The sequence below is a fragment of the Astatotilapia calliptera genome, chromosome 4 (genome assembly GCF_900246225.1).
Source record: "Astatotilapia calliptera chromosome 4, fAstCal1.2, whole genome shotgun sequence".
NCBI classification, from domain to species: domain Eukaryota; kingdom Metazoa; phylum Chordata; class Actinopteri; order Cichliformes; family Cichlidae; genus Astatotilapia; species Astatotilapia calliptera.
The window spans coordinates 12959420-12987173 of NC_039305.1; the positions used below are offsets into that span (position 1 = coordinate 12959420).

A 27754-nucleotide genomic window follows, 5' to 3' on the forward strand; every position below is an offset into this window, starting at 1 on the left:
GGTAATACAGTGGAGAGTTTGAAGGGCAATAAACACAATGTTAACATCAAAAACAAACTGGAAGATTGCACAGTTGAGATGTCCAGCATGCTTCTGCTACAAGACATGGTATGTGATTCCTGCATTGACAGCCCGAGTAAAGCCCTAAAATTCTGCCTGACTTGCCCTATTCCCTACTGTGAGAGCCATCTCAGAGCAGGAAAAAGCCAAATTTCAAAACCATCACTTAGTGGATCCACTCCATGACATCTCATTTTGAGGTTCATAAGCTTCCTCTCAACTATTTCTTCCTGATGGAGGACTGATTCAATTGTCTGGACTGTGAGAGAGAGAGAAGCACAAATTGAGGTCTCAAAGATACAACACAATATAATTTATTTACAGGGTAAAATGTTCCTAAAATTTTCTAAAAAAGGAGTAAAAATCATTTGGAATACAATGGTTTTGCAATCTTTTACTTACAATCTGGGGCTCACTTAGTCAGTAGATGTAGCATGTGTTATTTTTTGTGCTTTTTGTTTGTAGACTGAGCACCAAAGGAACTGAGGGAGATTAGTGAGAGTGCCTCAGGAGTTGATAAGGCAGTTGAAACACCGCAGAGCATTGACTGCATGATTTATTCATTCATCTAGTTGCATTATGATTTTGTCCAGTTTCCTTCAGGTTTGTGTTATCATTGAACAGTAGTTTCCTAGGCTGCAGAGAGCTGTGGAGAAGGCCAGAAAAGGGACAGTGGAAGTGCCTTAAGGAGAACAAAAAACAGGCCCATATACAGACTGAAGGCATTCAAGCACACCTGGGGCAAAAGAGAGCATAGGTGATGAGAACATTGACTGAAATAAACAAAGTGTCCAGGAGAAAGTCTGATATTGACTTCCCACAGGTAGAAAACATATGAAACATTCAGGTTATTGTATTATAAGTAGAGGAATTACATATAGTCAAGTGGGTGTGAAACCTTTTTGGCATCACAGCCTATTGTAATAGTGTGGCATTTTAAGACAAAGACTTTATTTTGGAAACGAATGTGTTGACAGTATACAAAGAACAGGAATTTCAACTTTTGGGATATTTATACAGAAGAAGTACAATGTTTCTTTTGATGTTGGTTTTTTTTGATAAACCAAAGAAATTTCACATCATGGCATTTTTCAACAATGACAGAAGTGTGGAGGGAAAAACCTGCAGAACCGCACATAGGTCAGCAATCTACCTTAACTAACTATGGTGAGGCAAAAGCAAAGAGAGAAAAAAAGCAATGACAATAAACAATGCATCGGTTACCTGATATATGTTTCTTTTGTTTGTGTACACGTGTCTTCTGCTTGCCCTCTTCTCTCTATGTAAGCTGCGGGTTTCTCTGATTCCAGACCTGCATGCAAGTCATAATTCTTACATGGTTTGTTGCCTCTCTTTGATCTTTTCTCTTTACTAGCCCATCACCTAAAGCAGTCAAAGCAGAAGGTGACCCTCCTGACCCTGGTTTGTACAGAGGATTCTTCTGTATAAGGGTTTTTGGTTTGTTTTTTGTTCCCACTGCCACTCACAATCAAATTGCTATTTTCTTTTTATGAAAATAACAATTTCCATAAAGGTCTTACCTTGCAATATAAAGTCCTTTCATATTCAAATATAATTAAATTAAATTAAATTGGCTTGTTTACAAGGGTACTCAGAGTGGAAAAAAGGAATGACCGCTGTATGTCTACCTAATGTGAACATGAACTGCATGGATCATCGAATCTTTTTACACCCAAATAGTAACAGATATTACACAGGAACTGTACAACCTGATTTTTTTTCCCTATTTTTTTCCTCCTGCAGTGGAAAGCTGAGCATGATTTGCAAAAGTGGTGAGTTTCACTCACAACATGGGTTTTGTTCCACACGTCATATTTGGTTATTTGAGCCTCGGTGAAAGTCAAGATATAAACCAATCCTGGTAATAACAGTCGTTTTCAAGGTGGTTCCACGCCTAATACTGGAAAAGGCCTCATACGAATTGTTACAGCGTGTTTTTTGTTTTGTTTTTGTATTTTTTTTGGGGGGGGGGGTTACATTCATGACACTAGGGATGACACTTGGTGTGTATCAGTGTCTTCTGTGTCTACAGTATCTGATCCAGACTATGATGACTACTTTGATAATGAATTTATTCAGCAACACTGCAAGTTTCATATTTTTTCCTTTGAATGAAAAGTCTTACATCGCAGGCGTTCGTGTTTTTCTTAGGGTGACGTTAATGACCCTTTTTTTTTTTTCTTTAGTTTACATTTTCCAAGCACGATGTCGAAAAATAAAGTGGTTTATTGTTTCTGGATTAAGCATAAAACAAACACAGTTTACTTTGTGTTGTGTGCAAATTTTGCATGCTAACATTAGCATTTAGCTCAGAGCACTGCTGTAGTACTGCCACACAGAGCTGAAATTCAATATAGTGTAAACAATCATGAGAAAAACCTCTATATCAAATTAATGGTACTAAATCATCCGTGCCAGTCCCTCATCTTTCTACCCTGCCTAACCCTGACACCGGAGAGGACTTTTTAAAATGCAAATAACCCTTCAATACATCACCCACCCACCGCTTGTCATATCTTATTTTTATTTCCACATTGTCTATTTCCCCCTTTTTTTTAAGACTCCAGAAGTTTGACCTTTGACCGAGACACCTGACCAACATCAGCCCATGGCAGCACAGATACCCGGAACATCCCAACTTTGAATACTCATGCCAAGCCATGAATTTACAGAGCCTTTACTTGGGAAAACACTATATTGAAGCAGAGCTGAGTGAGAAGAGTATCGATCGAAAGGGAGAGTAAAGTAGCAGCTGCATCACCGGGAACAATTTTTCCTGGTGCGTGGGAAAGAACAGCGGATGTTTTTCTGCCTGGCATACTGGTGTGGAGCCCATCTTGGAAACTACTGATATTAGCAGGATTGGTTAATATGTTGCCTATCACCAAGGCTCAGTTTCATTTCATAATGTTACTGGTCCTGTCAAGCTGCTCCATAAATTCATGGCCGACTTCACTGAACCTTTGCTCTGGTCAATGCAGAATGATGTATATGCTAACAGATTATGAGCTGCCTCCACTGTGAGCTTGTAAAAGAAAAGAAATGGTCTATTATGACTATTTATTGATGTTACATAACAAGCTTTGTAAAGATATTGTATAAAGAGCTTTTTAACCCCCACAATAGATAACATAGAAGTTTAAATTGAATAGTGGTAGTAAATGCGCACCATGGAGAAAACTATGCAGCACATGAAGTGTTAAGGATTTACTGCAGCTTTTTGAAACTTTATTGCTCTTAAATGTGATGCGAATGAAGAGGAAAACACACAATTGTCTGCCAGCAATTCTTTTATTTGCGTTACAGATTTATTTGGTTATTCGAAGATTTAGTGCCTGTCGCCTAGGTTATTTACATTGTTCAGTGGTAATAAAACTGTATACAACTATATACTTTAATTTGTGGGATTTAAAATCATTCAATTTGAAACAAAAGTACTGTCATTAAATGCTAACATATGTTCATCTTTAGGCAGTAAAATCTGTTTCACTCTCATCATAAACTGGGTTTACAAAGTGTACAGCTGTCTGAGTCATCGAGATTGAATTACTAACTCCAGTCCCATATAGACTAGGAATGTCAGGCATCATAGTGGGCTGGTCAAACATAGGATTATCAAACCCATGGTCGAGAGGTCCACCGAGATCTGGTATGTTGTTTCTATTTTTGAATCTGTTCAGTGTTGGCATTTGAACAACCCCTTTATGAATCAAGACACCCAAGATAATGAGTGTAATCAGCAGTAAAACTCCAAAAACAACTCCAACTGCCAACCCTGCACTATCTCCAGTTTCCTCAGAAGAGGTCTGAACTTCAACTCCGGAGATTCCCAAATTAGAGCCATGAGAACGAGCATCCTTCATTATGTCCTGGGCCAAAGCTGCTGACTGTATTCCCTGCTCTCCATCCAGTATTACTATCTGGATTTCAGATAACGTACCAAGACTGATTATCCCCATCAGCCGCTGTGGCTTTAAGACTTTGGACATCCCCAGCTGAATGGACTGGTATTGTGGCAGGGCAAGAAAAAGGTGACGGATTCGTTCCCTGTAAGTCTGAAGGTTAAAACCGTCATCAAAAAGGAGGGTAACAATGGCACCACACACATCACAACAGTGTCCTGTTGGGCGAAGAGGGTTCTTACAGTTTGGAGAGTCACACGTTACTGTGCTACAGATCTGCTGATGGTGTACAGAATTCCCACAGTCACAACCAGAGGGATCCTCACAGGCTGGGTTTCCGACAGCAACAGCAGAGGATCCATGAAACTGCAGTTTGCCCAAACTTGAGCTGAGATACTGGGAGAACTCAGACTGGGTAGTAAATGTATCCCCCAGCACAGACACAGATTTGACAGTGATGCTAGAATGACTAGAGCTGGTGTCCACTCTGAAGGAGGAGAGGGCTTTAAAAACAACATCATCGTAATGGCAGGGGACGCTCTCCTCGTGGACAGAGAATAGGAAGTTTCCTTGCTCTAGGTCATTCAGAGTTGCAGCTGCCTGCCATAGAGTTGGATCGTACCACTGAAATGACTCTGAATCTTTAAACTCGGTCGTGACACCCGTTCCACAGCCTGGGTCCTGCCCGGTGACAGCATAAAATCCAGCTCCTGAATTCAGGATGAACTCCCCATCAACTGGCAACCTCATCTCCAGCACAGCATGAGTGGTCTCCACAAACACAGACACTTTTCTTTGAGCCGAAAACTGAACTATGTCATTGCCACAAGGAATATCGCCTTTGTCCCAGTTGGTCTTATTCTCATAGTTTGTATCAGGAATCCACTGTTTATATAGGGCATTTGCTACCCCAACGAGACAGAAGAGCAAGAGCATGTCTGGTATTTTCAGCATCCTGGGTAATTGTGACAGCCTAAAAGAATATTGCGTGACCTTTGTTTCAAATCTTGTGACTAACACGAGTGCACACAGCTTACTAAGGGTACTAAACCAAATCAGCCTGCTCAAGCAGGTAAAACATTTACATTTTCTGCTACAACAGACCGGTTTTATTGGTAATACCAAAACATCCTTACCACTGCATTTTCCCTTCAATGCATTTCTGCTTAGAACTAAAGTAGAAATGAATTATTTAGGTTTATATTGCTGCTATTGCCACTGACACTGCTATTTGTATACTCACTGAATTACATTAAGTCCAATGCAATCAAATGTGGTGATAATTCTGCTTCGTCAGTAATGCTAATTCTCTGATCGATGCAATAATTTAGCTTCTGGTCTAAATTATATATATATATATATATATATATATATATATATATATATATATATATATATATATAATGTGTGTGTGTGTGTCAAACATAATTAATTTGACTGCTACCAGCATCAGATACCCACCTTAATGATCAACCATCATCTAATTCATTTTCAGTGAGTAATGAGCATTTATATGCACATAAATCCATTCAGATGCTTAATATGAATGCATCAAAGTCCATATCATTTACATTGTTTATTTTGCATTCGAAGGAAAGCCATCAAGTTTACTTCTTGAATTTTCAAATGTCTAAGGTCAACAGGACTACACTTACAGTCGCACGACCAAAATAGCTCCTTCTTGGAAGCTGCAAGAATCTGCATAGTAAACAGACTCAAGTACCCGTCGCACTTGGATTTCCCTTCAGGCAGTTCCTGACGTGCGCCAGTGTCACGAGCTAGTAGAGTTCGTTGTTTATGGAATAACGACCAAATACGAAACCGGACCTGACCAGCACAAGTGACGATTGGGGAAAAACACCAAAATATGTGGTGTAAGTCTCCTTTGGGTGCGGTGAGAGATTAAACAATCAGCCAAAACTAACTGCACCTGTTTTTAGTCGTTTACGTGAGCACTGCGGAGGCTTTCTGTGCAATCTGACCTGCGCAGACTAGAGCGCTGATCCACTTAGGCTATGCCTTGTTTTCCAATTCAGTGTTCAGTTTAGATAAACTTTAACCCGAAAGCAACATGCACCCTCTGGCATCTTGACACTAGTTTGAAAGTCCAACACGAACGCTGTAGATCAGTTTTCAAAGATTCACTTTTCTTTCTGTCTTTCTTTTCTCTCGCTTTCTCTCTCTCTTTTTTGGACAATCACATTTAAAATAGTGGTGGATGTAAATAATATTAATCCTGTAGCTAAAGCTGAAATATCGTTGTTTTCCATAATAAAAGACTCATGTGGTGTTTTAGTACTCTTGAGTGCGCTTTTATAGTCCTTCCCCGCTTATTTTCTTTAGTAGGCTCATAATAAAATCTTGTATTTCTCAGCGGTTAACCTGTAAAGATATGGGATCATTACAGCTTCACTTAAGCTAAAGCACATGATCTTTTGTAGGAAAATGCCAAACGTTGTTATGACGGCTCATCCATCAAATGGTGGAACTGTGACACAAGTAGACAGCATCCAGCATTTGCCCAGTCCTCCCCATCCTCCCACTGTGGATGGTGCTAGTGAAAGTGGACACGATGTGGAAGTAGTTAAAGAAAGGACCCCCCAAGGTGGTGAATGGCTCCTGTCTGGGATAATTTGCATCAACATCCTGATGCTTGGCTGTGCTCTGGTCAGCAGCAGCGCCTTCAATGTTGTGGCCATAACACCAGTGCACCGGCAAATCTTCCTCATCACCCTCCTCGTCCTTACTATGTTGTGGATGCTGTTTTACATGGTCGTCACCTCCCGAAAGGATCGTGCAGTCTTATTTAAAGATCGCCATGCTGGGCCTGTGTGGCTCAAGGGTGAGAAGTCCGAGCAGTGCTTTCTGGCTCTGTTTCTGATTGCTCGTTTCAGCTTAAACCCCTAATTTTTTATTTTTTTATATGTTGCAGCTGGGCTTGTGCTGTTTGGCCTCCTTAGTTTCCTCATGGACATCTTCAAGATTGCCACTTATGTGGGCTACCTTCACTGTGATTCTCCTGTTAAAGTAGCCTACCCCATTGTGCAAGCTGTGTTTTTATTTTTCCAGGTTGTTGCATGTTATGAAAATTGTAAGAATATACGCACTCTTGCATGCTGCACTGGCAAAACTTTTAAAAGTTGTCTCTTTTAGACCTACTTCCTGTGGTTTCATTCAAGGGACTGCGTGCAGCTACACACCAGCTTAACACGGTAGATTCTTTTAAACATTTCATCACCTCCATTCACTCATTTCAGAGTATATAACATTCCTTATCTTTTTTCCCTTTCAGATGTGGGCTTACTCTTACACTTTCAACTAACCTGGTGGTGTGGATGGCAGCAGTGACTGAGGAGTCAATTCACCAAACTGAGATAACTCATCTGAATATAAGTGTCTCGCACAAGTTGTACAGGGGTATTGAGCCGTAGCTTCCTGTTTTTAGATGAAGGTCAGTGTTTACAAGGAAAATAACTGATGGTTGCTCTTTCTGTTCCAGCCAACTACGGTGCCAAGAAGTGCACATGCAGTCATATGGCATGTGAGACCTTCAAAGAGGCCTTCTACTACCTGTACCCCTTCAACATAGAATACAGCCTCTTTGCTTCTGCCATGACCTACATAATGTGGAAAAACGTGGGCAGAATTGTTGAACATCACAAGCACTACAAATTTAACTTCTATGTGAAAGATGTTTTCGTAGGGCCTGTAGCAGGACTGCTCCTGGTGGTGGCAGGACTTGTTACATTTGTACTGTACAAGATTAACATACTCAAAGAAGACAAGGATAAACGAAATAAGGCCCTGCTGATTCATTTCATTATGAACATAGTGATTGTTAGCTTGATGTCCCTCTCCACTATGATTGGCTGCATTATTTACAGACTGGACCGCAGGGAATATGTATCAGACAAAAACCCCACTCGCAGCCTGGACGTGGGGCTACTGGTGGCATCCTCTTTGGGGCAATTCATCATTAGCTATTTCAGCCTTGTGGCTACAGTGGCGACTGGAGCCCAGGGTTACCTAAATGTGCTCAACCTGGCCTGGGCTGTGGTATTAGTGGTTGAGATTGGCCTGCAGAACTATTTCATCATTGAAGGCCTCCATCGGGAGCCCATCAATGTAATGCCGGCAAATGCCCGTGCTTTTCAAGATCATGCTGAAATGGCCAATGACGTGGAGGGTCAAATATCAAGATACTCAATTTCTAAAAAGCCAAGTTGGAAAAGGAGAGTTCTGAGGGAAGTGTGTGCCTTTTTGCTCCTGGCAAACATAATTGTAAGTTGTATTTGTGCTTATTGGACTATCTACAGTTGTAACAACCAGTGTTTCCTGTCAAAATGTGTCTAATTCCCTTTTTCTATATTGACAGCTATGGATCATGCCTGCATTTGGGGCTCGTCCCCAGTTCGACCACTCCGCTGAGATATACTTTTACAATTACACAATGTGGAACGCAATTGTGAATATTGGACTTCCTTTTGGAATCTTCTATCGCATGCACGCTGTGGCCAGTCTCTTTGAAGTTTATCTAAGAGATTGACTAATCTCGTAATCATTATTTTGATTTAGGTGTATAAAAAGTGAACAATTTTATGTATCAAAACATTTAACATGTTATTTAACTACCTTTAATAAATAAATTTAAAAAATGTCTTCGTGTTTTCAGTTTTCCCTGTAGAAGGATTCAGTGCAGGGATTTGATATGTGGCGATGCAAATGTGTTCATATAATAAACCTTTTGCAGATTAAGTGACGAACAGGAGCATGATGCCACCTAGTGGTTAACATGTGAAGGTGGCGCTTTTACAGATGGCAGAATTGGACTTTGTGCAGAACTGCTGCTACTTTATGAACTGTTTACACACCTGAAATTTCAGATTTGCTTTACAGCACTGTCATACATAATGTGACCAATGCAGAATTTGCAGATACATATTATATATTAGATATATTTTTTTTCAGGACACTTTAAGGAAAATACAATTTCAGCATAGAACATTATAAGCATTTCTCAAAAATGAAACCTTGTCATATACATAAAAACATACAATCTGTCTCAAAATATAATCACATAAACTTCAACCACAAACGACAACTCAAAAAGGTGCAAGTTCACTTTAAAGCATTTCAAGTACAACAAATAATATTGGAATGATAACTTTGAGCTATACAGGATATGTTACACGTCTTTGAAAGTTAAACAATGTTCCCTCTTTCACTTTTATACTGCTAAAATTTGCCTCAGCCCTTACCAAACACTCCAGTCATCTCAGTGCTTTGACAAACATTCTGCGGTCTTAAGGTTTGAAGAAATGTACAAACACAGTTGTTTATGGACACTAGTGATAATTCAAACACTTTCTATCTTAATATAGAGAGAAATTTCTACTCCACTCATCTGAATGACTCCCCTGTCTAGTTTGGTGGTGTCAGAAGCAAGCAACAGGTTCACAAGGATAGTTTCAACACAATGAGGTTTCCCACAAAACCAGCAGATACTGAAGGGATGAAGAACCCTAGATTCATTTTCATTGACAGTCTACATCCTCTGGATCTCAAATAGTCGGACGTCAGTGTCATACCAGATCGGAGGATCAACATTGCTGAAACAGAAAAAAAGAAAATAATGGATTCGTTTTAATTTGCTTTTGAGGATATCAGTGTCCATAATTCTCGTCTAAAATTTCTAACTCACCGCAAATAAACGACGCCCCACATGTAGGTGCGAAACCACATGGCAGTGCCTGCATTGGCCTGATATTTCCTAATGAGGATGGGGTGAGGAACCGGCAGCAGGCCCACTAATGTGCCATGCTGTAGAAACTTTAGGATCTCTGATTCATCTGTTAGACCTCTGCAATGAAAGACACAGTAGACGTTTACAGCATTTTTAGTAATATATCAAAACAGTTAGAATATGCTTTTTGCAGTCCGATCAAAGCTAAGCGAAGTGTTTGCATACTTGTCGATGCAGATTTTCTCCACCTGAGGCACCAGCACCTGTAGAAGTCTCATGATGGTCTGCAGGGGTAGCTTACATTTCCAAGAGAGGACCTGGGATAAAAGCGAGCAAATCTAAATTGACTTCTCATTCCTCTAAATATCCAACATCTAACAAAAACTGAATGAGAGGCTGAAAGCAAACCCAGTCTGGTGTGGGAGCCCAAAAGGACGTTGACGATGCACTTGACAAACGTCTTCTCTCCATTTCTGCTTCAGTGTAGAAAACATCCTAATAGTGTGAATAAATGCATTTAGAAATATCCTCTTTCCACTGGAGCAAACCAATACACCCCATAAAAAGGCACTTACTTCATTGTCCCTGCCTGAGTTAGACTCCGTGTCGCTGGTCCCAGTGACTGCACTTTGGTCTGGGTGGACAGCGTTTGGGGAGTCTGTCTTTGGAACTGACACCATGGTGCCATCCTCTGATACTTGGGACTTCTCTGTCAGTTTATCAATGCCTACAGGAAACCAGCATCATAAATCACAGGACATTAGTGAATACGTTACAGATGTGTCTGGCGACATTACTTTACTTTTATAGTCTTACCAAAAAATTTAATGCAACACCAACTAATTTTGTGTTGTAACTAAAAAATGCATAGAGACTAAATTAAAGACATATGAATTCAATCTGCTAGTTCTAAGGCAGTCATTTTCATGTGCATGATGTGCATATGTACATGAAATACATGACACTTTATTAGTTATAGATGTTCAGCAGCTTGCATCTAATGAGCTAATGACATGGCAGCAACTCAATGTATCTAGGCATGTAGACATGGTCAAAGCAGCCTGCTGAAATTCCAACCGAGCATCAGAATGGGGAAGAAGGGTAGTTTAAGTGACTGAACATGAAATGGTTGTTGGTACCAGATGTGTTGGTCTGAGTAAGATTTACAGAGAATGGTCTAAAAATAAGAAAATATGGAATGAGCAGCAGTTCTCTGGGTGAAATGTCTTGTTGATGTCAGAAGAGGATGGCCAGACCACTTTCAGCTTATAGGAAGACAACAGTAATTCCACTTCTTATAATCAAGATACACAGAAGAGCATCTCTGAACACACAAAATATTGAACCTTGAAGCAGATAGGCTACAGCGACAAAAAGCACACCAGGTGCCACCCCTGTCAGCTAAGAACAGGAAACTGAAGCTACAGTTCACACGGGCTGGTGGAAAAACTCTTCCAGGTCTGCTAAGTCTCAAAGTCTCAGTCGGATAGTAGAGACAAAATTTGGTGTGAACAACATAAACGCTTGGCACATTTTGGGCCCTTATTACCAACTGAGTATTATTTAAACCCCACAGAGGACTTGAGTATTGTTAATGACCATATCAGTCCCTTTATGACCAGTGTACCAATCTCCTAATTGTTGCTTCCAGCAGGATAACGCTCCACGTGACGAATCTCAAATTATGTCTGTTTTTTGAAGAAGATAATGAGTTGACTGTATTTGAATGGCCTCCACAGTCACCAGATCGTAGACCTATAGAGCACCTTTGCAATGTGGTGGAACAGGAGATTCTCATCATGAATTTACAGCCCATAAATGTGCAGTAACTGTGTGGTGTCATGTCAATATGGATCAAAATCTCAGAGAAATGTTTTCCTCACCGTTTTTGAATCTGTGCCATGAAAAATGAAAAGACTTCTGAAGGAAAAATGTGTCCGGCGAAGATATATGTTATGTGCGCTGTGACTACCACACAGTGAATAGATTGTTTTGAAATTACAACATTACCGTACAAACAACACGTAGAGTCATTACCTGGCATAGCAACCAGGCTGGCCTTTAGTGTACCGGGCTCCGCTGGCACTGCAGGGTGTGAGCCCTCCATGGATACAGTCTCTTGGGAGCTGGTGCGGGAAATGACGTCGGGCGACTTCTTCTTCCTTTGCAAAGCCTTCTGGATGGAACTGGGGTCAGAGGGCAGGTTAGCCAGCTGATGGAACACATTACGCTTGCGAATTATGGCATAAACCAGGTTGCAGTTTCCTGGGGAGAGAAACATGGACACTTGTGAAAATAATGTATCTCACAACAAAAGAACTAGATATCTATCTATCTATCTATCTATCTATCTATGCCTTGAATGTCTCCAGCTTTCTCTTACCATCAAACTGGTACTGGATAATGTTGTTGAAAGCCTCGAGAAGGAAAAAAACCAGGTGATGGTTCTGAGCTGCAGAGAACAGGAACCAGGTGGTGGAAAAGGCCTCCAGCAGGTGGAGCAGTTTATTAGCTGCTACCATTGACAGGCTCTTCAAGTAAGGGGAAACTGAAGGATAAGCAGGAGTATTAAAAGGGTGTGAAATAAAAACTGTAACAACTAATTGTCATGGCGTGGTTATGTTGAAAACAAAACCTGAAATCAAATGCGTATTTACCATTTACAATGATGGTTAGTAGGCAGTCAAAGAGAGGCTGGAGACGCTGGTGGCCTGTTGTGATTATCTTGTGAAACACCTAGAAACCAAACAGAGCCACAGCTGTAAAACTTCACTGTATTTGAATTAGTTAGCTATCAAGAAAACTCCCATTTCAGCACAGCAGCAGGTGTGTCTTACCACTATAAGGAGGTCAGCATGAGTCCCTGTGAACACCGGGATGTCCATAGGCACATGGAGAGAATAGGGCTTATTCAAGCGCACGCCAAAGTTTCTCTCACCACTCAGCAACAGCAAAATGAACACACCAATGTGCATAAGTCCAACACGTGCTGCAGAAAAGACAAATCACACCAGAAATTGTTAAATGCATGCTTCTAGTAGAGGTTTGTCGTGTGCAGTGAAGCAACTGAGGAGACTCACACTGGTCTGCTCTCGCGTCATTCAAGTAATAGAGTATAGGAACCAGGATATCTAACACATCGCTGCTCTTCAGGACAAAGAACAGGAACTTCTGCAGTGGGAACACAAAGTAGATTGTGACGTCAAATGAAAGCACCTTTTAATGCATCGCCTCCCCAAAGAAGCCTTTATCTTTGTTCTAACCTTATTGAAGTCGCAAAGTTTCCAGAAAAGCACCAGAAGCTCCTGGTGGAACTGGATCTTCTTGGTGGAGTTAGGCAGGTAAGTCTGGGTCAAAGGGTTGGTCAGCAGACGAGCCAGGCCTTTCAGTACAAAATCAAAGTCCTACCATTGGGAGACCACAAAGATACAGATTTTCACAATACAGTCTTTAAAGTAATGACATTGGAGGATTTTTAAGAAACACTGATATGCATACCTCCTCTCTGTGAATCCTTGACAAATAATTCACAAACAGGTTTTCTGGTCCTGTAGACTGAGCCGAACAAATTCAGAAAGATTTGAATAACATTAATTAAATGCAATAAAGCCATCAAGTGTCTTCGTCACAGTCTTGAAGTTACCTCTTGTTCCTCTATGCTGGAGGCAGGGGGGTGGGGAATCCCTCCATCATGCTCCAGTGTCACAATGAGGATCTGTACCGCCTGCTCCACCAGCTGCTCCCGGTAGTCAGAGAAGAGCAGGTGGTTGTACGGGATGCCATAACCCACCGGGTCATAAGCGCACACCACATTCAGGAGAGACGTGAATAGAGGCAGAGCATGTCTAGGGACAAACAAAGATGGTGACAATGTCACTAAATGTCATGCAATCCATCTTTCATTTTTTGCAATTTTATTTACATCTAAGAGATAACTGAACCATGACACATCACCATGGTGATATAGCAAGGTTTATGTCACGAACACTGGGGGGTTTTTGTGACTGAGTTTGAGTGTTGTATTATTTTACTTTCAGCACTTATTCTTGGTTGGTTTCTTTATGTTTATACTCTCAGGCTTTTTTGGTTTCTGAACAAGTATTTGATTTCTTCTCATGGTAGTTTGTTAATATTTAGTTCCTTAAGTCTTCGGTTTCTTTTACCCCCTCTGTGTTCTTTGTATCCTGCTGTCAGCTCTTAGCCTCTGTGGTAGGTGTTTTTCTGTCTTGTTATTTCCTGCTTTATTCTGTCATTTGTCTCCTAGTGTCATGTTTTAATTTTACTTATTATTCTGATTTAGTTCAGCTGTGTGTCCCAGGTTCCTCCTCACTGCACCAATAACCCCTCTGTGTATTTATAATCACTATCTTCCTTTGTCCTTTGCCAGGCCGTCTGTGTTCTCAGCCTGTTCAGTCCGATCTGTTTGTTATGGTTCCTTGGTTTCAGTGGTCGATTTTCTGCTTTTTATTTGTATTGACTTATACTCCACTAGAAGAAAAGTCATTATTATTTAGCAAGATTGGCCTCTATAGTCTGCATTTGGCTCCTTTTGCGTACATCACTACATTTGTGTGTGTGTGTGTGTGTGTGTGTGTGTGTGTGTGTGTGTGTGTGTGTGTGTGTGTGTGTGTGTGTGTGTGTGTGTGTGTGTGTGTGTGTGTGTCATGGTAAATAGTCAAAACCTTCTGTCAGTTCTAAGGTTTACATATCAGGAAATTATTAAAACATTTTCTAGTCCTTACTGTGTCACCCTAAGATGAACAACAGCATGACATATTACACTTTATCTTTATTTATTTAAAAACTGATATGAAATTGAAGAAAATGCGCCATTCAGTAGCTTGAAGAACTGCCTTTATCAGCAATAACTAGAACTACTTGTTTTCTCTATGACTTTATCAGTCTTTTCCATCATTATGGACTCTTCTTTACATGCATAACCCAGTTTCAGCCAAACTTTAGATATCAGACAGAAGGCCCCACATTTGACTCTAGAATAATTTGGTATACAGAAAAGTTCAGGGTCAGCTCAGTGACTGCAAAGTGCCCAAGAAAACAAGCATAAATCATCACCTTTTATAATTGGTATGAGGTGTTTGTGCTGATATGCCTTGTTTGGTTCTCTCTAAATGTGGTGCTTTGCATGATGACCAAACATTTCTGCTTTGGTCTTGTTTGCATAAAAGACACTGGTGTTTTCAGATGCAACTTTTCACATCTAAGCCATTCTTTTTAGAGAGAAGATGCTTGTGTTTTTCTTATCGCTTTGAAAAAACATTAACTTTTTTCTTTTTGAGTCTGACATGCAGCTTGGGTTTTTTGCACTTTCTGTGAGCACTGTGCTGTCTGACCTTTGGGTAAATTTGCTGGGGTGCCCACTCCTGAAGATACTGGTAGCTGTCTTGCAATATTTTCCACTTGTGAATAATGTCTCTCGCTGAAAAACAATTGAAACTGCCTTATAAACCTCCCACTGCCAAAATATCTGTTTTTTTAGAAGTTGTCGCACTTGCTGATGATCAGTTAATGACGTATATTTGGTTAGCAGCACCTGGCTGCTCTTAATTCCCATGGAACCAGTAAGGATGTACTTGGTTTTGTCACACACCGCTTCTGTAGTCTGGTTTAAGTTGTGTTAAGTGATAAATGACATGCTGTCATATGTCATAGTTCATCTGAGGTTGTATTTACCTCATTTTGAGATGTGCTAAGGGCCTTTTTTTTTTTTATCGTGTCCTGTGAGTAAAACTTTAGAATTGGATTTTAAAATTTGTGTACTTCTCCTTCTTTCTTTTTTTTTTTTTTAAATCATTGCTGTATGTGTGCATGTGCTTTTATTTTCCATTACCTGTTTTCTGTTGAGCAGAAAAATGTCACCCAAGGATTGAGGATAGTGTTGTCTGATGAAGGAGGGAGGTACATGGCCTCGGAGAAGCAGGTCAGTAATAATCTCAACAGTTCTGTCCTGAAGGATGGAGATTGAAAAGACAGAAAAGACAAAAAAGAAAAAAGAAAAGTAAATCACACACACAAAAATAAGATTACATTTTAGCTTTTACCACACATGAGATTTTACACACTTGAGGCCAACTCACCTATTCAGATCATGGATGTAGTTTAGAGGGGGCGACTGTGCAAATCCCACCCCTGCCTCCCAAATGTATTCACAGCTGTCTATAGACTGCATGCTCTCTACTGAGTCCTGGATAAAGTCACACACACAGACGTACACACACACAAAAAAAATCCAGTCAAATAGCTTTATAGCTACATTTCCTGGTCTTAGATTTGCAAAGTAATTTATTCAGTGACTTAGACTCAATTGTAGATAATGGGAAGATTGACATTGTCAAACATTGTTAACTCCTGGTAAGAAATAGCTTATGAAACCTGATTTCTGGTATATGAATTCTAATATTCTGCCATTGCCATCCAGATTGTGGGTAGGTATAATTTGCTGTTGCTGTCACTTTTTATATAAAAGATAATTTCACTTTAGTTGCCATAACAGACTTTTCTGACATCTACCTTAGCACTGAAATGATTACATGAACAGCAATGGGGAGTTCAAAGTTACAGACTGAGCAACATTCTTTTCATACTCATGGAGAATTCTTCCTTTGTCGCTGAGAAAGTATCAGCCACCAGAACCTAGCTCGGTGCTTCGGTCAAACTTGAGTGGCAGGTTAGTTGGGAAATCTTTGATCAGGAAGAAGGAAACAGTGCTTGAAGAAATATGTCTAACGTCTGGAACAATGTTAGAGACTAAGGTCAAGGAATAAATGTTTGTGCTGCACTATTCTGTCAGCAGTAACTTCTTTTGCTGGATGGAGGTAGGATGACAAATTAATGACACTGGACTGTACCGTGTCAGAAGGACAGCTGTTACTCACAGGGCCCCTCTTGTGACTATGCACAGTGAAGTCAGGGCAGAAGAGGAGGTCAGCGATAGCCAGGAGCAGCGACTCGGCCAGTGGTCGAGCTCCTTCATCATCATCCAGCTCGTCTGTCTGAAAAAATGTGGAAAAAGTGGAATCCTTCAAAAATATTTACATTTTTTTAAAGAAAAGGAAGAGAATACACCTTTTTATATCTGGAATGAGGGAATTTAGGTTCACTGGAATAAAGCATTCCCACTTGGGAAAGCACAGGGCTTATAACCACTGTTCCCTATAAGCTGAGTGCATGAGCAATCGCGCACTGCTGACACAGTCTCCGCGCACAGAAAATCAGCGAAATAAAATAAATACATGTATTTACTTTAATTCCAATTCAGGCTGGATTTTTTTTCTTTTTGTGTGTGTGATTTTCTGTGTGGGGAGACCGTGTCAGCAGTATGCGATTGCTCACGCGCTCAGCTTAGAGGGAACATTGCAACTAATTTATTAGGTGAATCCATCTTTATATAAGTAAAATAAGAAAGCTTCCGAGAAGCTTGTTGACACTCTGTCATATTTTTTTAGAAACAAACAAAAGCAGTATTTAGTGTTACAAGTGATTTAAAAACCCGCTGAATGTGATGAGTATATTTATGAATATTTTTATCTAGCTATCTATTTTCTTAACTCCTGATCCAGCCTTGTGAGCACTGTGATAGACTGGTGACCTCTCCAGTGTGTGCCTCGATTTTCTTCCATACAACCATGGATACACAATGTTAATCTGTGACAAACTGATCTTCCTTTTCCCATGCCAACTCACCCCAGCCCGCCCAGCACCAGGCACTGTGGACCAGAAAAATCCTCTCCAGTCCTGGTCCTCATAGATGTAGGGAAGGATGCGGGTCAGGATGCGACAGCAATTCAGGACTACCTGCTTTTCTTTCTCAGAGGGACAACCAGACTCTGCTCCCTGGACAAGCTTCTCCACGGCCTGAAGAATCCAGAAACATTGTAAGTGGGTGATTATATTTAGTATGGAACATAATATCTAGTATCTACATCTTCTGTACTGATATATGGCACTGATCATTTAATTCAGTTTGATATTGTGTTTTAATTCAATTTAAAAACAGTGAATATGCTTCAGCTACACTGGTGCTAGAACTTGTTTAGTTAATGAAGCATGACCCACACAGCACACCTCACCACACATCAAGGATCTATAGTGTTTTATAACATTTTTTTGAAATAATATAATTATTTTAACACTGAATTCTTTCCAAACCAGAATGTCACCATGAGGAAAACAGCTATCCATCCATAATCATAGATTTTAATCTATGATTATAATAATTTCCAATCAACTTTTAGTTTGAGGACATAAAGATATTATAGCAGTTATCAAGAGTCATGCTCATTTGTTTGTTAGGAAATATGGCACCATGTTAAGCACCAGCAGTCTTACCAACAAACAGACAAGCATACTTAATCTCTGTATCTGCAATTTTTGGACCAAAAACAAAAATTTACTTGGTGATTTATTATCTAAATTTAATCAAATACACGCTGCAGATAAGCAAGCTAAAAATAAGCAAGAACCCCTTTGAACCTGCTCAGCTTTCAAGGGCTCTCATCCCCACCTCTTCATTTAATTATGCTGTGAGCCCCACTGTGTTTGTTTCTGACAGGCAGCTTCAAAACGGAAGCTGGTGGCTAGAGACGGGAAGCAACGGGAAAAGGAAGGGGAGCTGACTCATTTATTCAGACATCTAAGAGCCTGTGCAGGGCTCTGCAGTCAAAATAAAGCACAGTTTCCAAACAACAGCATTCCATTATGTAACACAAAATGCGCCGAGAGTTTATTTAATGCTTACTTTATAACAAAGGGTCGCTAAATTTGAGGGGGACTCCTCTCGAACAGCTCTTATCTCTGCAGCTGGCACCAGTGCGAAAACATCCTGGACCGTGGTGGTGGTGTCTGCCCAGAACTGATCCCAGAAGGCATCGTCTGTGGCTTCCACTGGCTGGAGAAAAATATGTGCACATTTCAGTTCCCTTTGAAGCAAAGCTGAGCATTTAACCTCGGCCAGACGTCTTATTTTATTTTATTTTATTTACAACAGCCTTGATCTTGCGCTGCACAGCATTAAAATCGCATCTGAGACCTTTACCTTCATACAAAGATGTACACGCTTATCCTTTATTTATACATAATCAGAGCTCATGGCAATGTCAACACAATTGGTTGTTCTAGCAGCAGCGCAAACAGTATCTGTGACACTGACGGCACAGTCCACCTGCCGCATCTGCAAACGTAGTCCAGACCTACGTCATCACCTTTGATTTTGCTGTACGCCATAATGTATAATCATCTGAACTGAACGCGTACAGCATTGAAAAACCAAACAAGCAAAAAACAAACAAACAAACAAAAACAAATTACGGTGACTCACAAAACAGATTCTGTGACAATTTAATCCAGTTTAATAAAAATACGACACAGGCCTGTTTGCCGCGTTACATTCAGGTGATAAATATTTATAATCTGCAAAATAATAAACAGACGTGACCCGAAAAGGCTGCATGCAACACGAGATTAGTTTATTTTTATTTATATATATTTTCTTTTGCTCCTGCGTCGCAAGCGTTATCCCTTCATCTCGTCGACGATGCTCTTCGGTGCGCCCACTGGCTCTGTCTTTTAACGATTTATTTAGTTGGATAGAATATATATATAAACTGCTCATAACCCACCTGTGTTTTGGTCGTGAGCTGGATCACTGCCTTCCTGAAGTTCAATTTAGAGTCGGTGCTGCCCATTGCGGTTATTTGCCTTTATACACAGAAGGACCGCCGCTACTGACAATCCCTGATAATCTCACCTTCGTCCTTCGCTCGAGTCATTGGCGGAGACAATTTTTCACTCTATTGGCTGACTGGGCAAGCAGGCTGCACTACAGACTGCAACTTCCGGGTTGAAAATGTGCCAGCCACTTACTTCAGAGTGGATATTTTGTTTTAAGCCTTCTATCTGCCATACAACAGAAAATACAATATAATACATGGCAACCTAATCTGCACGTCTACTCTTCAGTATAAAATATCCATAAGAAGGTATATGTGGAAATAGACTTCAGCTTACTGCTTTGTTGACTTGTTTCTATTTAATAGTCTCAGCCCTCAAGACAAACATTATGACAATAAATGTGTTTGCAAATGGCGACATCCTATGGGGAACTTAATGTGGTATAAATGGGGTTGACTTGATCAGTACATTTTCAGGGTTAATGTGCTGTTTAAAGTCAGTTCTTGTGTAGAACGTAAGTCTCTGAATGCTTTGTTACTTTCGGTTACCACAGAATCCGGGAACAAGACGCAAGAGATTTGTGCATTTGACTGACATCGAACCAAAAACTTGCTTCTAAAGCGAATGTACAAATTTCACACTATAATTGCTAGAATACTGTTACCTTTAGGCGTTCTTCCTTTCAGTCCCAAGCCACCTCATATTTGTACTTATGAAAAAGGAAAAGCATGCATTACACAAGTTAGCTTTATTTTCTGTTGCTTATTTCTGTTGCCCTTGTTATTAACCTTCACGTCTATATTGGTATATATATATGCTTTGTTCTCCCAAAAAAACAAAGCCATGTGAGTTAGGGTCCGTTTTTTCCTATTGGTCTTTAAAGGCACCATAATTGGTCTTTGCGCAGGCGCGGTGCCATGTAAACACAACAGTTGCGGTTGGTTGTGCGTGTTATCAGTTGCAAGTATCGTTGGCTAGGTTGAGTTTGAACGCTAGTAATTTTATTTCGATTTAAGAGCGCAATAGTTCCGAAAGGGAGTAAAAATTGTACTGCGTGCTGTAGTTAGCTAACATATGATAAGAGGATTCCCGTTAGCTTGCGGTGACGTTAGCATTAGCTTTGAACCTATGATAAAGCGCTTTAGGACAGGCTTGTTAACTACCTAGCTCGTCAACGCCTGATCTTTTTTTGTTGTCAATTAGCGCCACGTTGATTTTTTTGTGTGGTTTATCACTCTAACTGATGTCTTTGGCACTGTGACTGAAATGGAAAACCGTATCGCATTGTTATTGAGCGTAATTAGCTAATCAGGCAAAGTTAGCTAAACTAACAGGCCGTCGACAGACAGGAAACGAGCTCCGTTAACCAGCAAATAACGACAGCCAACCGGCTCCTCCTGTCTGCTCAGAAGAAAATAAAAAGAAGAATCTCATTTAGGTTGCTCAAGTGTTATCATATGTTGACTGAAAGCAGGTGAGCTTACAATATAACTCCATTTGAGTAGATTGAGTAGTGATTGAACGAGAGTTGGCTCGACGTTTCCGTGGCCTTTGTTGCAGGACCCACGTAAAATATTGAATATGCTAACAAAATAAGCATGGTTCCAGCAACCGTAACTGGTCACAGCAACTGTATTACTTTAACAACTGTAGTGCTGTAGGTCTATGGTGTCTTCGAAGTACCGTTGAGAATATACCGAGCTAGCTGGTCTTGAATATAACAATGGCAGCTTGCAGTGACTTTGCATAATAATCGTCATGTATACACTGTAGCAGGGATAAGTCATTGCTTTTAAATTCGTCTACTCTACAGTTAACTGAGGAGTTAGGTCTCATATGTTGCTTACACTTGTTTTTAATAAGTTGGTGAGGCCAAATTAATCTTTACCTATTTTGGCTTTCTACCTGAACAGGAAACGGCAGCACAGTGGTGGTGATGAGGAGAATGGCCACCTGGTGCCCCAAGCCAAAAGGCAGACCAGAGCACATCCCATCTCTCCTGAGCCAGGGCGTGATGCCTGGGACTCTGAGGTACAAGCGTTAACTGAAACTTGCATTAAGCATGTTATTCAGTTCATTTAGAAACTATAGAGGGAAGGTAACATGATACTCACAGAAACCTGAATAGAAATGCAGAATAAGCATTTCTCATTTTTTTGCATGTCATTAAGAAAATTTTGATATTACACAAAGATGACTGGTGTGAATACAAAGTGCAGTTTTTAAATGATGGTTTCATTTATTAAGGGGAAAAAGCTATCCAAACCTACCTGGCCCTATGTGAACAAGTAAACCTAATAACTACTTGTGCCATCCTTTGACCCAAGAACTGCAGTCTAGCTTTTGATAACTGGCTACGAGTCCTTCACATTACTGTAAATGAATTTTTGCCCTTTCTTTTTTACAGAATTGTTTTAATTCAGCTACACTCTCTAGGTTTTTGAGCACTTTTCGAGTTCAGGACAAACCCAAAGCATCCGAATCTGATTTGAGTCTAGAATTTGACTAGGTCAGTCCAAAGCTGTCCATTTTTTTGTTTTCTTGAGCCATTCAAAGGTGGACTTGCTTGTGTGTTTTTAGATAAGTCCGACTGCATTGACTAGTGTGTTTGAGCTTCATGGCACAAACTGATCAACAGATTTTCTCCCTTAAACGTTACCTACCATATTTGACTTTTAATGTAATGTTGGCAGCACAGTGGTTGGCACTGTTCTGTCACAGCAAGAATGTCCTGGGTTCAATTCCACTATCAGGCCGGGGTCTTTCTGTGTGGAGTCTGCATGTTCTCCCTGTGTTTGTGTGGGTTCTCTCCGGGTACTCCGGCTTCCTCCCACAGCCCAAAGGCATGCAGTTAATAGGGATATGTTAATTGGAACCTCTAAATTGCCCATAGATATGAATGCGGGTGCAACTAGTTGTGTGTGTGTGTGTGTGTGTATTAGCCCTGCGACGGACTGGCAACCTGTCCAGGGTGCACCCTGCCTCTTGCCCTATAACAGCTGGCATAGGCTCCAGCACCCCTGCAACCCTGAAAAAAAGATAAGCAGTAGAGAATAGATGGATATGATGTTGATGTACAAATTTAATTTTATGCTGGTACTAATGAAACTCAAACCTTATTTTCCAAAACTTTCAATTAAAGATATTAAGATTTAAGATCATTTAAAACATGCATTTTGTGTTCATTCAAGTTATCTTTGTCTAATGCTAAAATTGGTTTGACCTGAAACATGTCAGTTTTCCAAATCTGCAATAAAAGAAAACAAGTACACTTACTTGCACCCATAATGTCACTGTGCAGATGAAACTGTTGTAAAATCATGACTGCTTGTTCCTTAGTTTGAAATATCCCTCTGTTTTCCTGTATTAGTCTGTGTACATGTGGTATTTTAACTTTGTAGTATTTAATTTTATTTTTAGTCAGGAGCTTTGAATTTTACTAGATGCAGATTTAAAGTAGTATCTGTTTCACTTTGTATGATATTAAATTCCACGTTGATGTGCAGACCCAGGATTCTAACATTCTAATGGTAATGTAATATCTGCATTTCAGTCATCCAACAGTGAGAGCAGCAGCAGCATCAGCAGTCCTGAACGTGCAGCTGGGAGCTGCGTCAGTCAGTGTGCTCAGGGCCCCTGCAGTCCGCTTAGTGTGGGCAATTCTTTTGAGCCCACGAACCCAGTGTCCTACCTGCATATCAACCGCATCCTGAAGGATGCCCACTTCCAGAGCCTTCAAAACCGAGGTCACCTGAGAGACACATGACGACATAACGTCCCTCTGTCTGTCGCCAGAGGATTGAAGCCCTGAGATGAGTATGAGGATCACATGCTGAGTCACTTCACACATCTCTTCCCCACCCATCTCCACTGTGGTATGTCACAGCTCTATAGATGTGTGGATGGAGACCAGCATCTGGTCATGTGTCTGAGGATGGTTCATCATTAAAATAAATCATAATGATAATCATTTTAGCAATAATAACTGTGATCAACAACCATTCTTTTGATCCACTTATTTTCCGACCAGTCTGGTTTACGTGCTTCTCTATGAGCCTTATTGTGACTAGAAGATGATGATGAATCCATGTATTTTGTCTTAAATGTTGTGTGAAAACAAAGCAAGCTGTCAAGGTGCCACCATACACAATTTTAGGCTGGTCAGTGTGACTGCTTTAGGCTTCTAGTAGGGGAATGGGGGTTGTAAAATGCTGAATCAGATGTCTGTGTAAGTACATAGACCAGTCTCAGGGAGGATTTGCACTTGTCTTGGACTGCTCATTTGCTTTCATAATCAGACAGGGACTACTTTATGGGGGGCTGTAGAAACCATGGCTGTTAACTTGGCAAAGGACAAGATCTTTTCAACCCTTAATTATTTAAATACCTGATTTACTGTTTTGTAAATGCATTTCAATCAAACGTGTTAGAGTTGGGTCACGGAGAAGGTCACATTTTTGAAGGATTGATAACACTCCACTACAGAGAATTTCCAACAGTTTGACTGGTAAAATATTTTCAGTGCCATTGCATTCTTGTGTTCATTTTCATGTAGTTTAATTTACTTCTGATTTTGAAATTTACCATGTGTGGATCACTTGAATCACACTTTTTGTTAGTTCATGTTAATAATAACAAGATACTGAATTAAAAAAAAATAAATAAAAAGATGGACCAGTGCTTTTGCTTTTACTTTTTTTTTTTTTTTTTTTTTTTTCTCAATTCAGTACCTTGTTATTTTAGTTTGAAAGCCAAGGCACTGCTAACCAGCTAGCCCCACCTTTTTTCTGCTAGCTGGGAAACTTTCAGCTGCCTTCAGTGAGTCTGTTATCCCAAGAAGGCTCTTTTCTGGCTCGGTACGAAATTAGCTGTAAGCTGAAAGGTCACTTCAGCCAGAATCTGCAGCAGACGCAGAAATTGTACATGTTTCATAATGCAAAGCTCAGCAGACGTGCAGATCAGGACAAGAACCAACATCTTTAACTGTAGTCCAATTCAATGGCGTTTAAGTCTATTTGTGGAACGTGATAAGTACTGGAGAGGCAGGGAAATGACATGAAAACCACGAGAATAGCCTCCTGGCCAACATGGGAGCTAGGGTAAGGTAGTTAATTCCAATTAGACCTAAAATAATATACCTCTGTATTGCAAGTTTTGTGAAAGTTATCTGATAAGATTGGTCGACCACTCAGCCCTTAATGCAGACTGAATCATCTATAATAAGGTGCATGTAATTATGTTACTGTTTTAAATAACAACTGGATGAAGCCATTTCCAAATGAATATAATAACGATCAAAAGGGACAGTGGGAATGCTCTTATTTGTCTGTATTATTATTTTTTCTTATAATAATGACAATAGAGGCTGGTTGGTATAAAATTGAGTGGACAAAGCTGACTAACAAAAACACAAGAGTACTTTGATTATTGTGAGTTGAGCTCAGACGAAGTAAAGATAATTTTAGTGTTTTGTGACCATGGAAAAGTGATCCAGTATGTTACCTTTTTATCTCGTGACCACAAAGAGAAATCCAAACAGTAATAACACCCATTAGCTCTACAGCCTTCCAGATGTCTTATTTTCTCAGTTTTTTTTTGTTTTTTGTTTTTTTTCTTTCTTTCCTTTATTGTACAGGGGATGGTGCATTTGGGGGACAGCTAGTTGTTTCTGTCCAGACAGAGTTGCGGTGCAGCCTTTTAGGTTTAAAAAATAAAAAATAGGCTTGGACTGCAATTATTACTGGAGCCACTAAAGAGCAGATAGTTTTTTCTGCCTGTGCACTACCATTCAGATATTGCTGCATGAGTGTCCCTCTGCACCAAACATCCAGGTGGGTTTCTAGCATCCTGTTGGGATTGATTTATTTAAATCATTGTCCCAGGACTAAACTCAGTTGTTGTTTTTCTTTTATTTTAATTTTTAAACTGGCATGGCAGAAATGAAAGCCTTTTGAAGATGTGGTTTATTTTTGTTCAATTTTATATTTTTTCTATATTATATATTTAGTAATGTACATGATATTAATGTGGCAATGATTCTTTTGTGAATATCCTCTCATTTCATAAATAAAATTTATTGATTTTTCAACAGTTGTCTTTCTTTTTTTTTTTTGCTTCTGGTCACCAAATGTTTTATGCTTTCCAAAGTAATGATGTCTTTTGGTTTGTTGTTAATATATCAACTCTTAATTTTCAGTGCAAGAAGGAATGTTTTCTATTGGCTATTCATGCTGTCAGGTTTGCTCATTGTGGAAAGTCTATGCATACAGGTATCCCATCTATCCACTTTTTTTTTTCCTCCAGTAATGAATGGCTCCCCATGCACTGAGACCATCTTTAATGAGACATGACCTGTGTCTAAGGGAAGCACAATGAAAGGTTTCTTTAATTAGCATGCTATGTGTCCTTGTCACAGACACAGTAATAGATTACATACATTAATGCACCACATGTAACCACGGTTACCGTACTGGCTACTGTGGGCGCTCATTACTTGCCTCCTTTGATTCACCCACTCCACCTCTGCTAAATTAGAGATGACAAATGGGTTAGAAATGTTCCCGCATTGTACAGATATACCTCTTTCTGCAGGTGCATGATTTAACTAACATACAGCAACATACAGCCTTTCATCTAAGCATCATCATCTGAAGTATATCAGAATATCCTCTTGTTTTGTTGTGGACAGATATATATACATATAGAGAGAGAGATAAATAGATTTAATTTCTTTTTCCAATATGCATGAGGGAGGAAAGAAGCCTATTAAAGATATTATACAATATTGCTTCCAAAAATGATTCTTTAAGTTGATGAAGTAATAAACTGTAAAAGGTACAACAGCTAAAGTTGGCCAAGGGCTGTCTTTATTTTAACCAAGTATGTAATTATGTATTTATTTATGAATTAATCTAACTTTTCTGATCTTATTTAACATTAAGTGTCATTGAAATTTTGCAAAAGCCCAAAGGCTGCTCCTGCACCAACCTGCCATTAAAACAACCCCAGTAGGGTTGAGTGTGCATCCCAGTCTGTACTGTGGAAGCGGCAGATGTTCTAAGCACAGATGTTCTCAAACAGAGCAGCAGAGGGCAGCACACTCTGTTAGCTAGACAACGGTGTTCATTGCAGTCTGAAACTCATAAACAGTAAACAACTCCACAGCAGGATCAAGACATGTGAGCTACATAGAAGATATTTATCTTTAATCAGTTGTTACATAGAAACACACACACACAGAGTCCTTTCCTTTCAGCACACAGATATGAAGGTGGGCGATGATGAATGGCTCCCATCAGTTGAGTGGAGAAGCAGGAGAGAGTTAAATGCGCTGTCCTTGTTCTGCGGTCTATGTATGCGCATACATTGTTATATTTTTACCATGGCCAGCTAAAAATCTGGGTTAGTCTATGGCTCCTTTTCTGTGTGTCCTCTCGGCTGATTCCCATCTCGCTTTAAAGGTGAATGCACGGTGAACACCAGTTACACACAACAGTGCAGGCAAACAGAGAAACCTGTGCATGTTTTACATTCATCAGTGTCTGGTTCACCTTCAGTTTCAAGATTTGCAGATACCAAAGCTCCTGGAATAATCTAACCAACATTGTTCTAAATAATGTTCACAGGGCAGTCCCTCAAGTAATGGACATTCAGGTGTATATATAGTTATACGTATAAGTGTAAGGACTAAAAGAACATGAGAAAAGACAGAAAAAGTCTGTGTTAAGCTGCTCTGGTCACCTTTGACTCTGTTTGCCAGACTCTGGCTGAAATGTATTTGGGCAGCTGTTGCCTGGCATGAAATGGTGATTGGGTTGGCATCAAGTATGGTGTTTTCCTTCTCCAGCCAACACAAACATCTGCTTTGCCTCCCATCACCATTTCGCCCGATATCAAACAACAAAGCTCGCCTGCTCTGCTGCCCACGGCCATCCTAAGGATTAATGACCCACCGAGCACATTAGCAGTGCCCTATTGCCCCTGCCTGGCTGGGGATGGGAACAAGGAAAGCCAGGGCAGGCAAACAAGGAGAGGGAAGGATTAGTGGTCCGGATGATAAAGTACTGTACAGGTCAGGAATCAAGATGAATAAATTTTCAGGTGATTGTGAAATGTTGAGTATTTTCTCTTTATACACTTGGCCTTGATCAATAATTTTACTGCCAGAATAAAAATATTGCAATATCTGAAAAAAACAACACATAGCAGGGAAAGTCATCTGAGGATAGAGGTCGTTAAAATACGGAATGTATGGCTACTAAAGCACAGCACTCAGGCTAAAACGACTTGCTCTTAAGTAAAAACAAAAACTAAGGATCTTCTTCCTTCTCCTTTATGAGCT

The 27754-nt window shown here is 40.1% G+C and overlaps 4 protein-coding genes across 6 annotated transcripts; 2 read left to right on the forward strand and 2 right to left on the reverse strand.

The window, feature by feature from the left end:
* Positions 1-3398: 3398 nt before the first annotated feature.
* Positions 3399-5081, reverse strand: amn (amnion associated transmembrane protein). The gene has a single exon (XM_026163691.1). It carries the CDS (start codon positions 4935-4937, stop codon positions 3549-3551), a length of 1389 nt encoding a protein of 462 aa, XP_026019476.1. The 5' UTR covers positions 4938-5081; the 3' UTR covers positions 3399-3548.
* Positions 5082-5705: 624 nt separating this feature from the next.
* On the forward strand, positions 5706-8604 carry LOC113020687 (proton channel OTOP2-like). Of its 3 annotated transcripts, none has more exons than XM_026164855.1 (7): positions 5706-5857; positions 6425-6825; positions 6916-7052; positions 7137-7195; positions 7276-7400; positions 7483-8264; positions 8359-8604. In XM_026164855.1, exons 2-7 carry the CDS (start codon positions 6429-6431, stop codon positions 8527-8529), a joined length of 1671 nt encoding a protein of 556 aa, XP_026020640.1. In that variant the 5' UTR covers positions 5706-5857; positions 6425-6428; the 3' UTR covers positions 8530-8604. The 3 variants fall into 3 exon arrangements, with proteins under 3 accessions (XP_026020640.1, XP_026020641.1, XP_026020639.1); XM_026164856.1 differs by having other exon boundaries at positions 6916-7010; XM_026164854.1 differs by lacking the exon at positions 5706-5857 and having other exon boundaries at positions 6411-6825.
* A 209-nt stretch (positions 8605-8813) lies between these two features.
* Positions 8814-19569, reverse strand: hid1a (HID1 domain containing a). The gene is made up of 19 exons (XM_026164853.1): positions 19362-19569; positions 18482-18631; positions 17428-17598; positions 16620-16736; positions 15822-15928; positions 15575-15691; positions 13370-13571; positions 13225-13281; positions 12990-13130; positions 12807-12897; positions 12564-12715; positions 12384-12462; positions 12110-12274; positions 11764-11991; positions 10302-10453; positions 10135-10221; positions 9952-10043; positions 9685-9843; positions 8814-9592 (listed from the first exon to the last, which is right to left on the reverse strand). The coding sequence occupies exons 1-19, from the start codon at positions 19425-19427 to the stop codon at positions 9529-9531; spliced, it is 2397 nt and encodes a 798-aa protein (XP_026020638.1). The 5' UTR covers positions 19428-19569; the 3' UTR covers positions 8814-9528.
* A 733-nt stretch (positions 19570-20302) lies between these two features.
* LOC113020688 (protein FAM104A) lies at positions 20303-24092 on the forward strand. The gene is made up of 3 exons (XM_026164858.1): positions 20303-20887; positions 21327-21444; positions 22967-24092. The coding sequence occupies exons 1-3, from the start codon at positions 20871-20873 to the stop codon at positions 23177-23179; spliced, it is 348 nt and encodes a 115-aa protein (XP_026020643.1). The 5' UTR covers positions 20303-20870; the 3' UTR covers positions 23180-24092.
* Positions 24093-27754: the final 3662 nt, after the last annotated feature.

Excerpts from the sequence above, each read along its gene's own strand:
- LOC113020687 (XM_026164854.1), top strand. The coding sequence starts at position 6,411 with ATGATCTTTTGTAGGAAAATGCCAAACGTTGTTATGACGGCTCATCCA. Across the intron at positions 7,401-7,482 it reads CTCGCACAAGTTGTACAGGG|CCAACTACGGTGCCAAGAAG; the intron begins GTATTGAGCCGT and ends TTTCTGTTCCAG. Across the intron at positions 8,265-8,358 it reads TGCTCCTGGCAAACATAATT|CTATGGATCATGCCTGCATT; the intron begins GTAAGTTGTATT and ends CTATATTGACAG.
- amn (XM_026163691.1), bottom strand. The coding sequence starts at position 4,937 with ATGCTGAAAATACCAGACATGCTCTTGCTCTTCTGTCTCGTTGGGGTA.
- hid1a (XM_026164853.1), bottom strand. The coding sequence starts at position 19,427 with ATGGGCAGCACCGACTCTAAATTGAACTTCAGGAAGGCAGTGATCCAG. Across the intron at positions 10,454-11,763 it reads CAGCCTGGTTGCTATGCCAG|GCATTGATAAACTGACAGAG; the intron begins GTAATGACTCTA and ends GGTTTCCTGTAG. Across the intron at positions 9,844-9,951 it reads GAGAAAATCTGCATCGACAA|AGGTCTAACAGATGAATCAG; the intron begins GTATGCAAACAC and ends CTTTCATTGCAG.
- LOC113020688 (XM_026164858.1), top strand. Across the intron at positions 21,445-22,966 it reads GTGATGCCTGGGACTCTGAG|TCATCCAACAGTGAGAGCAG; the intron begins GTACAAGCGTTA and ends TCTGCATTTCAG.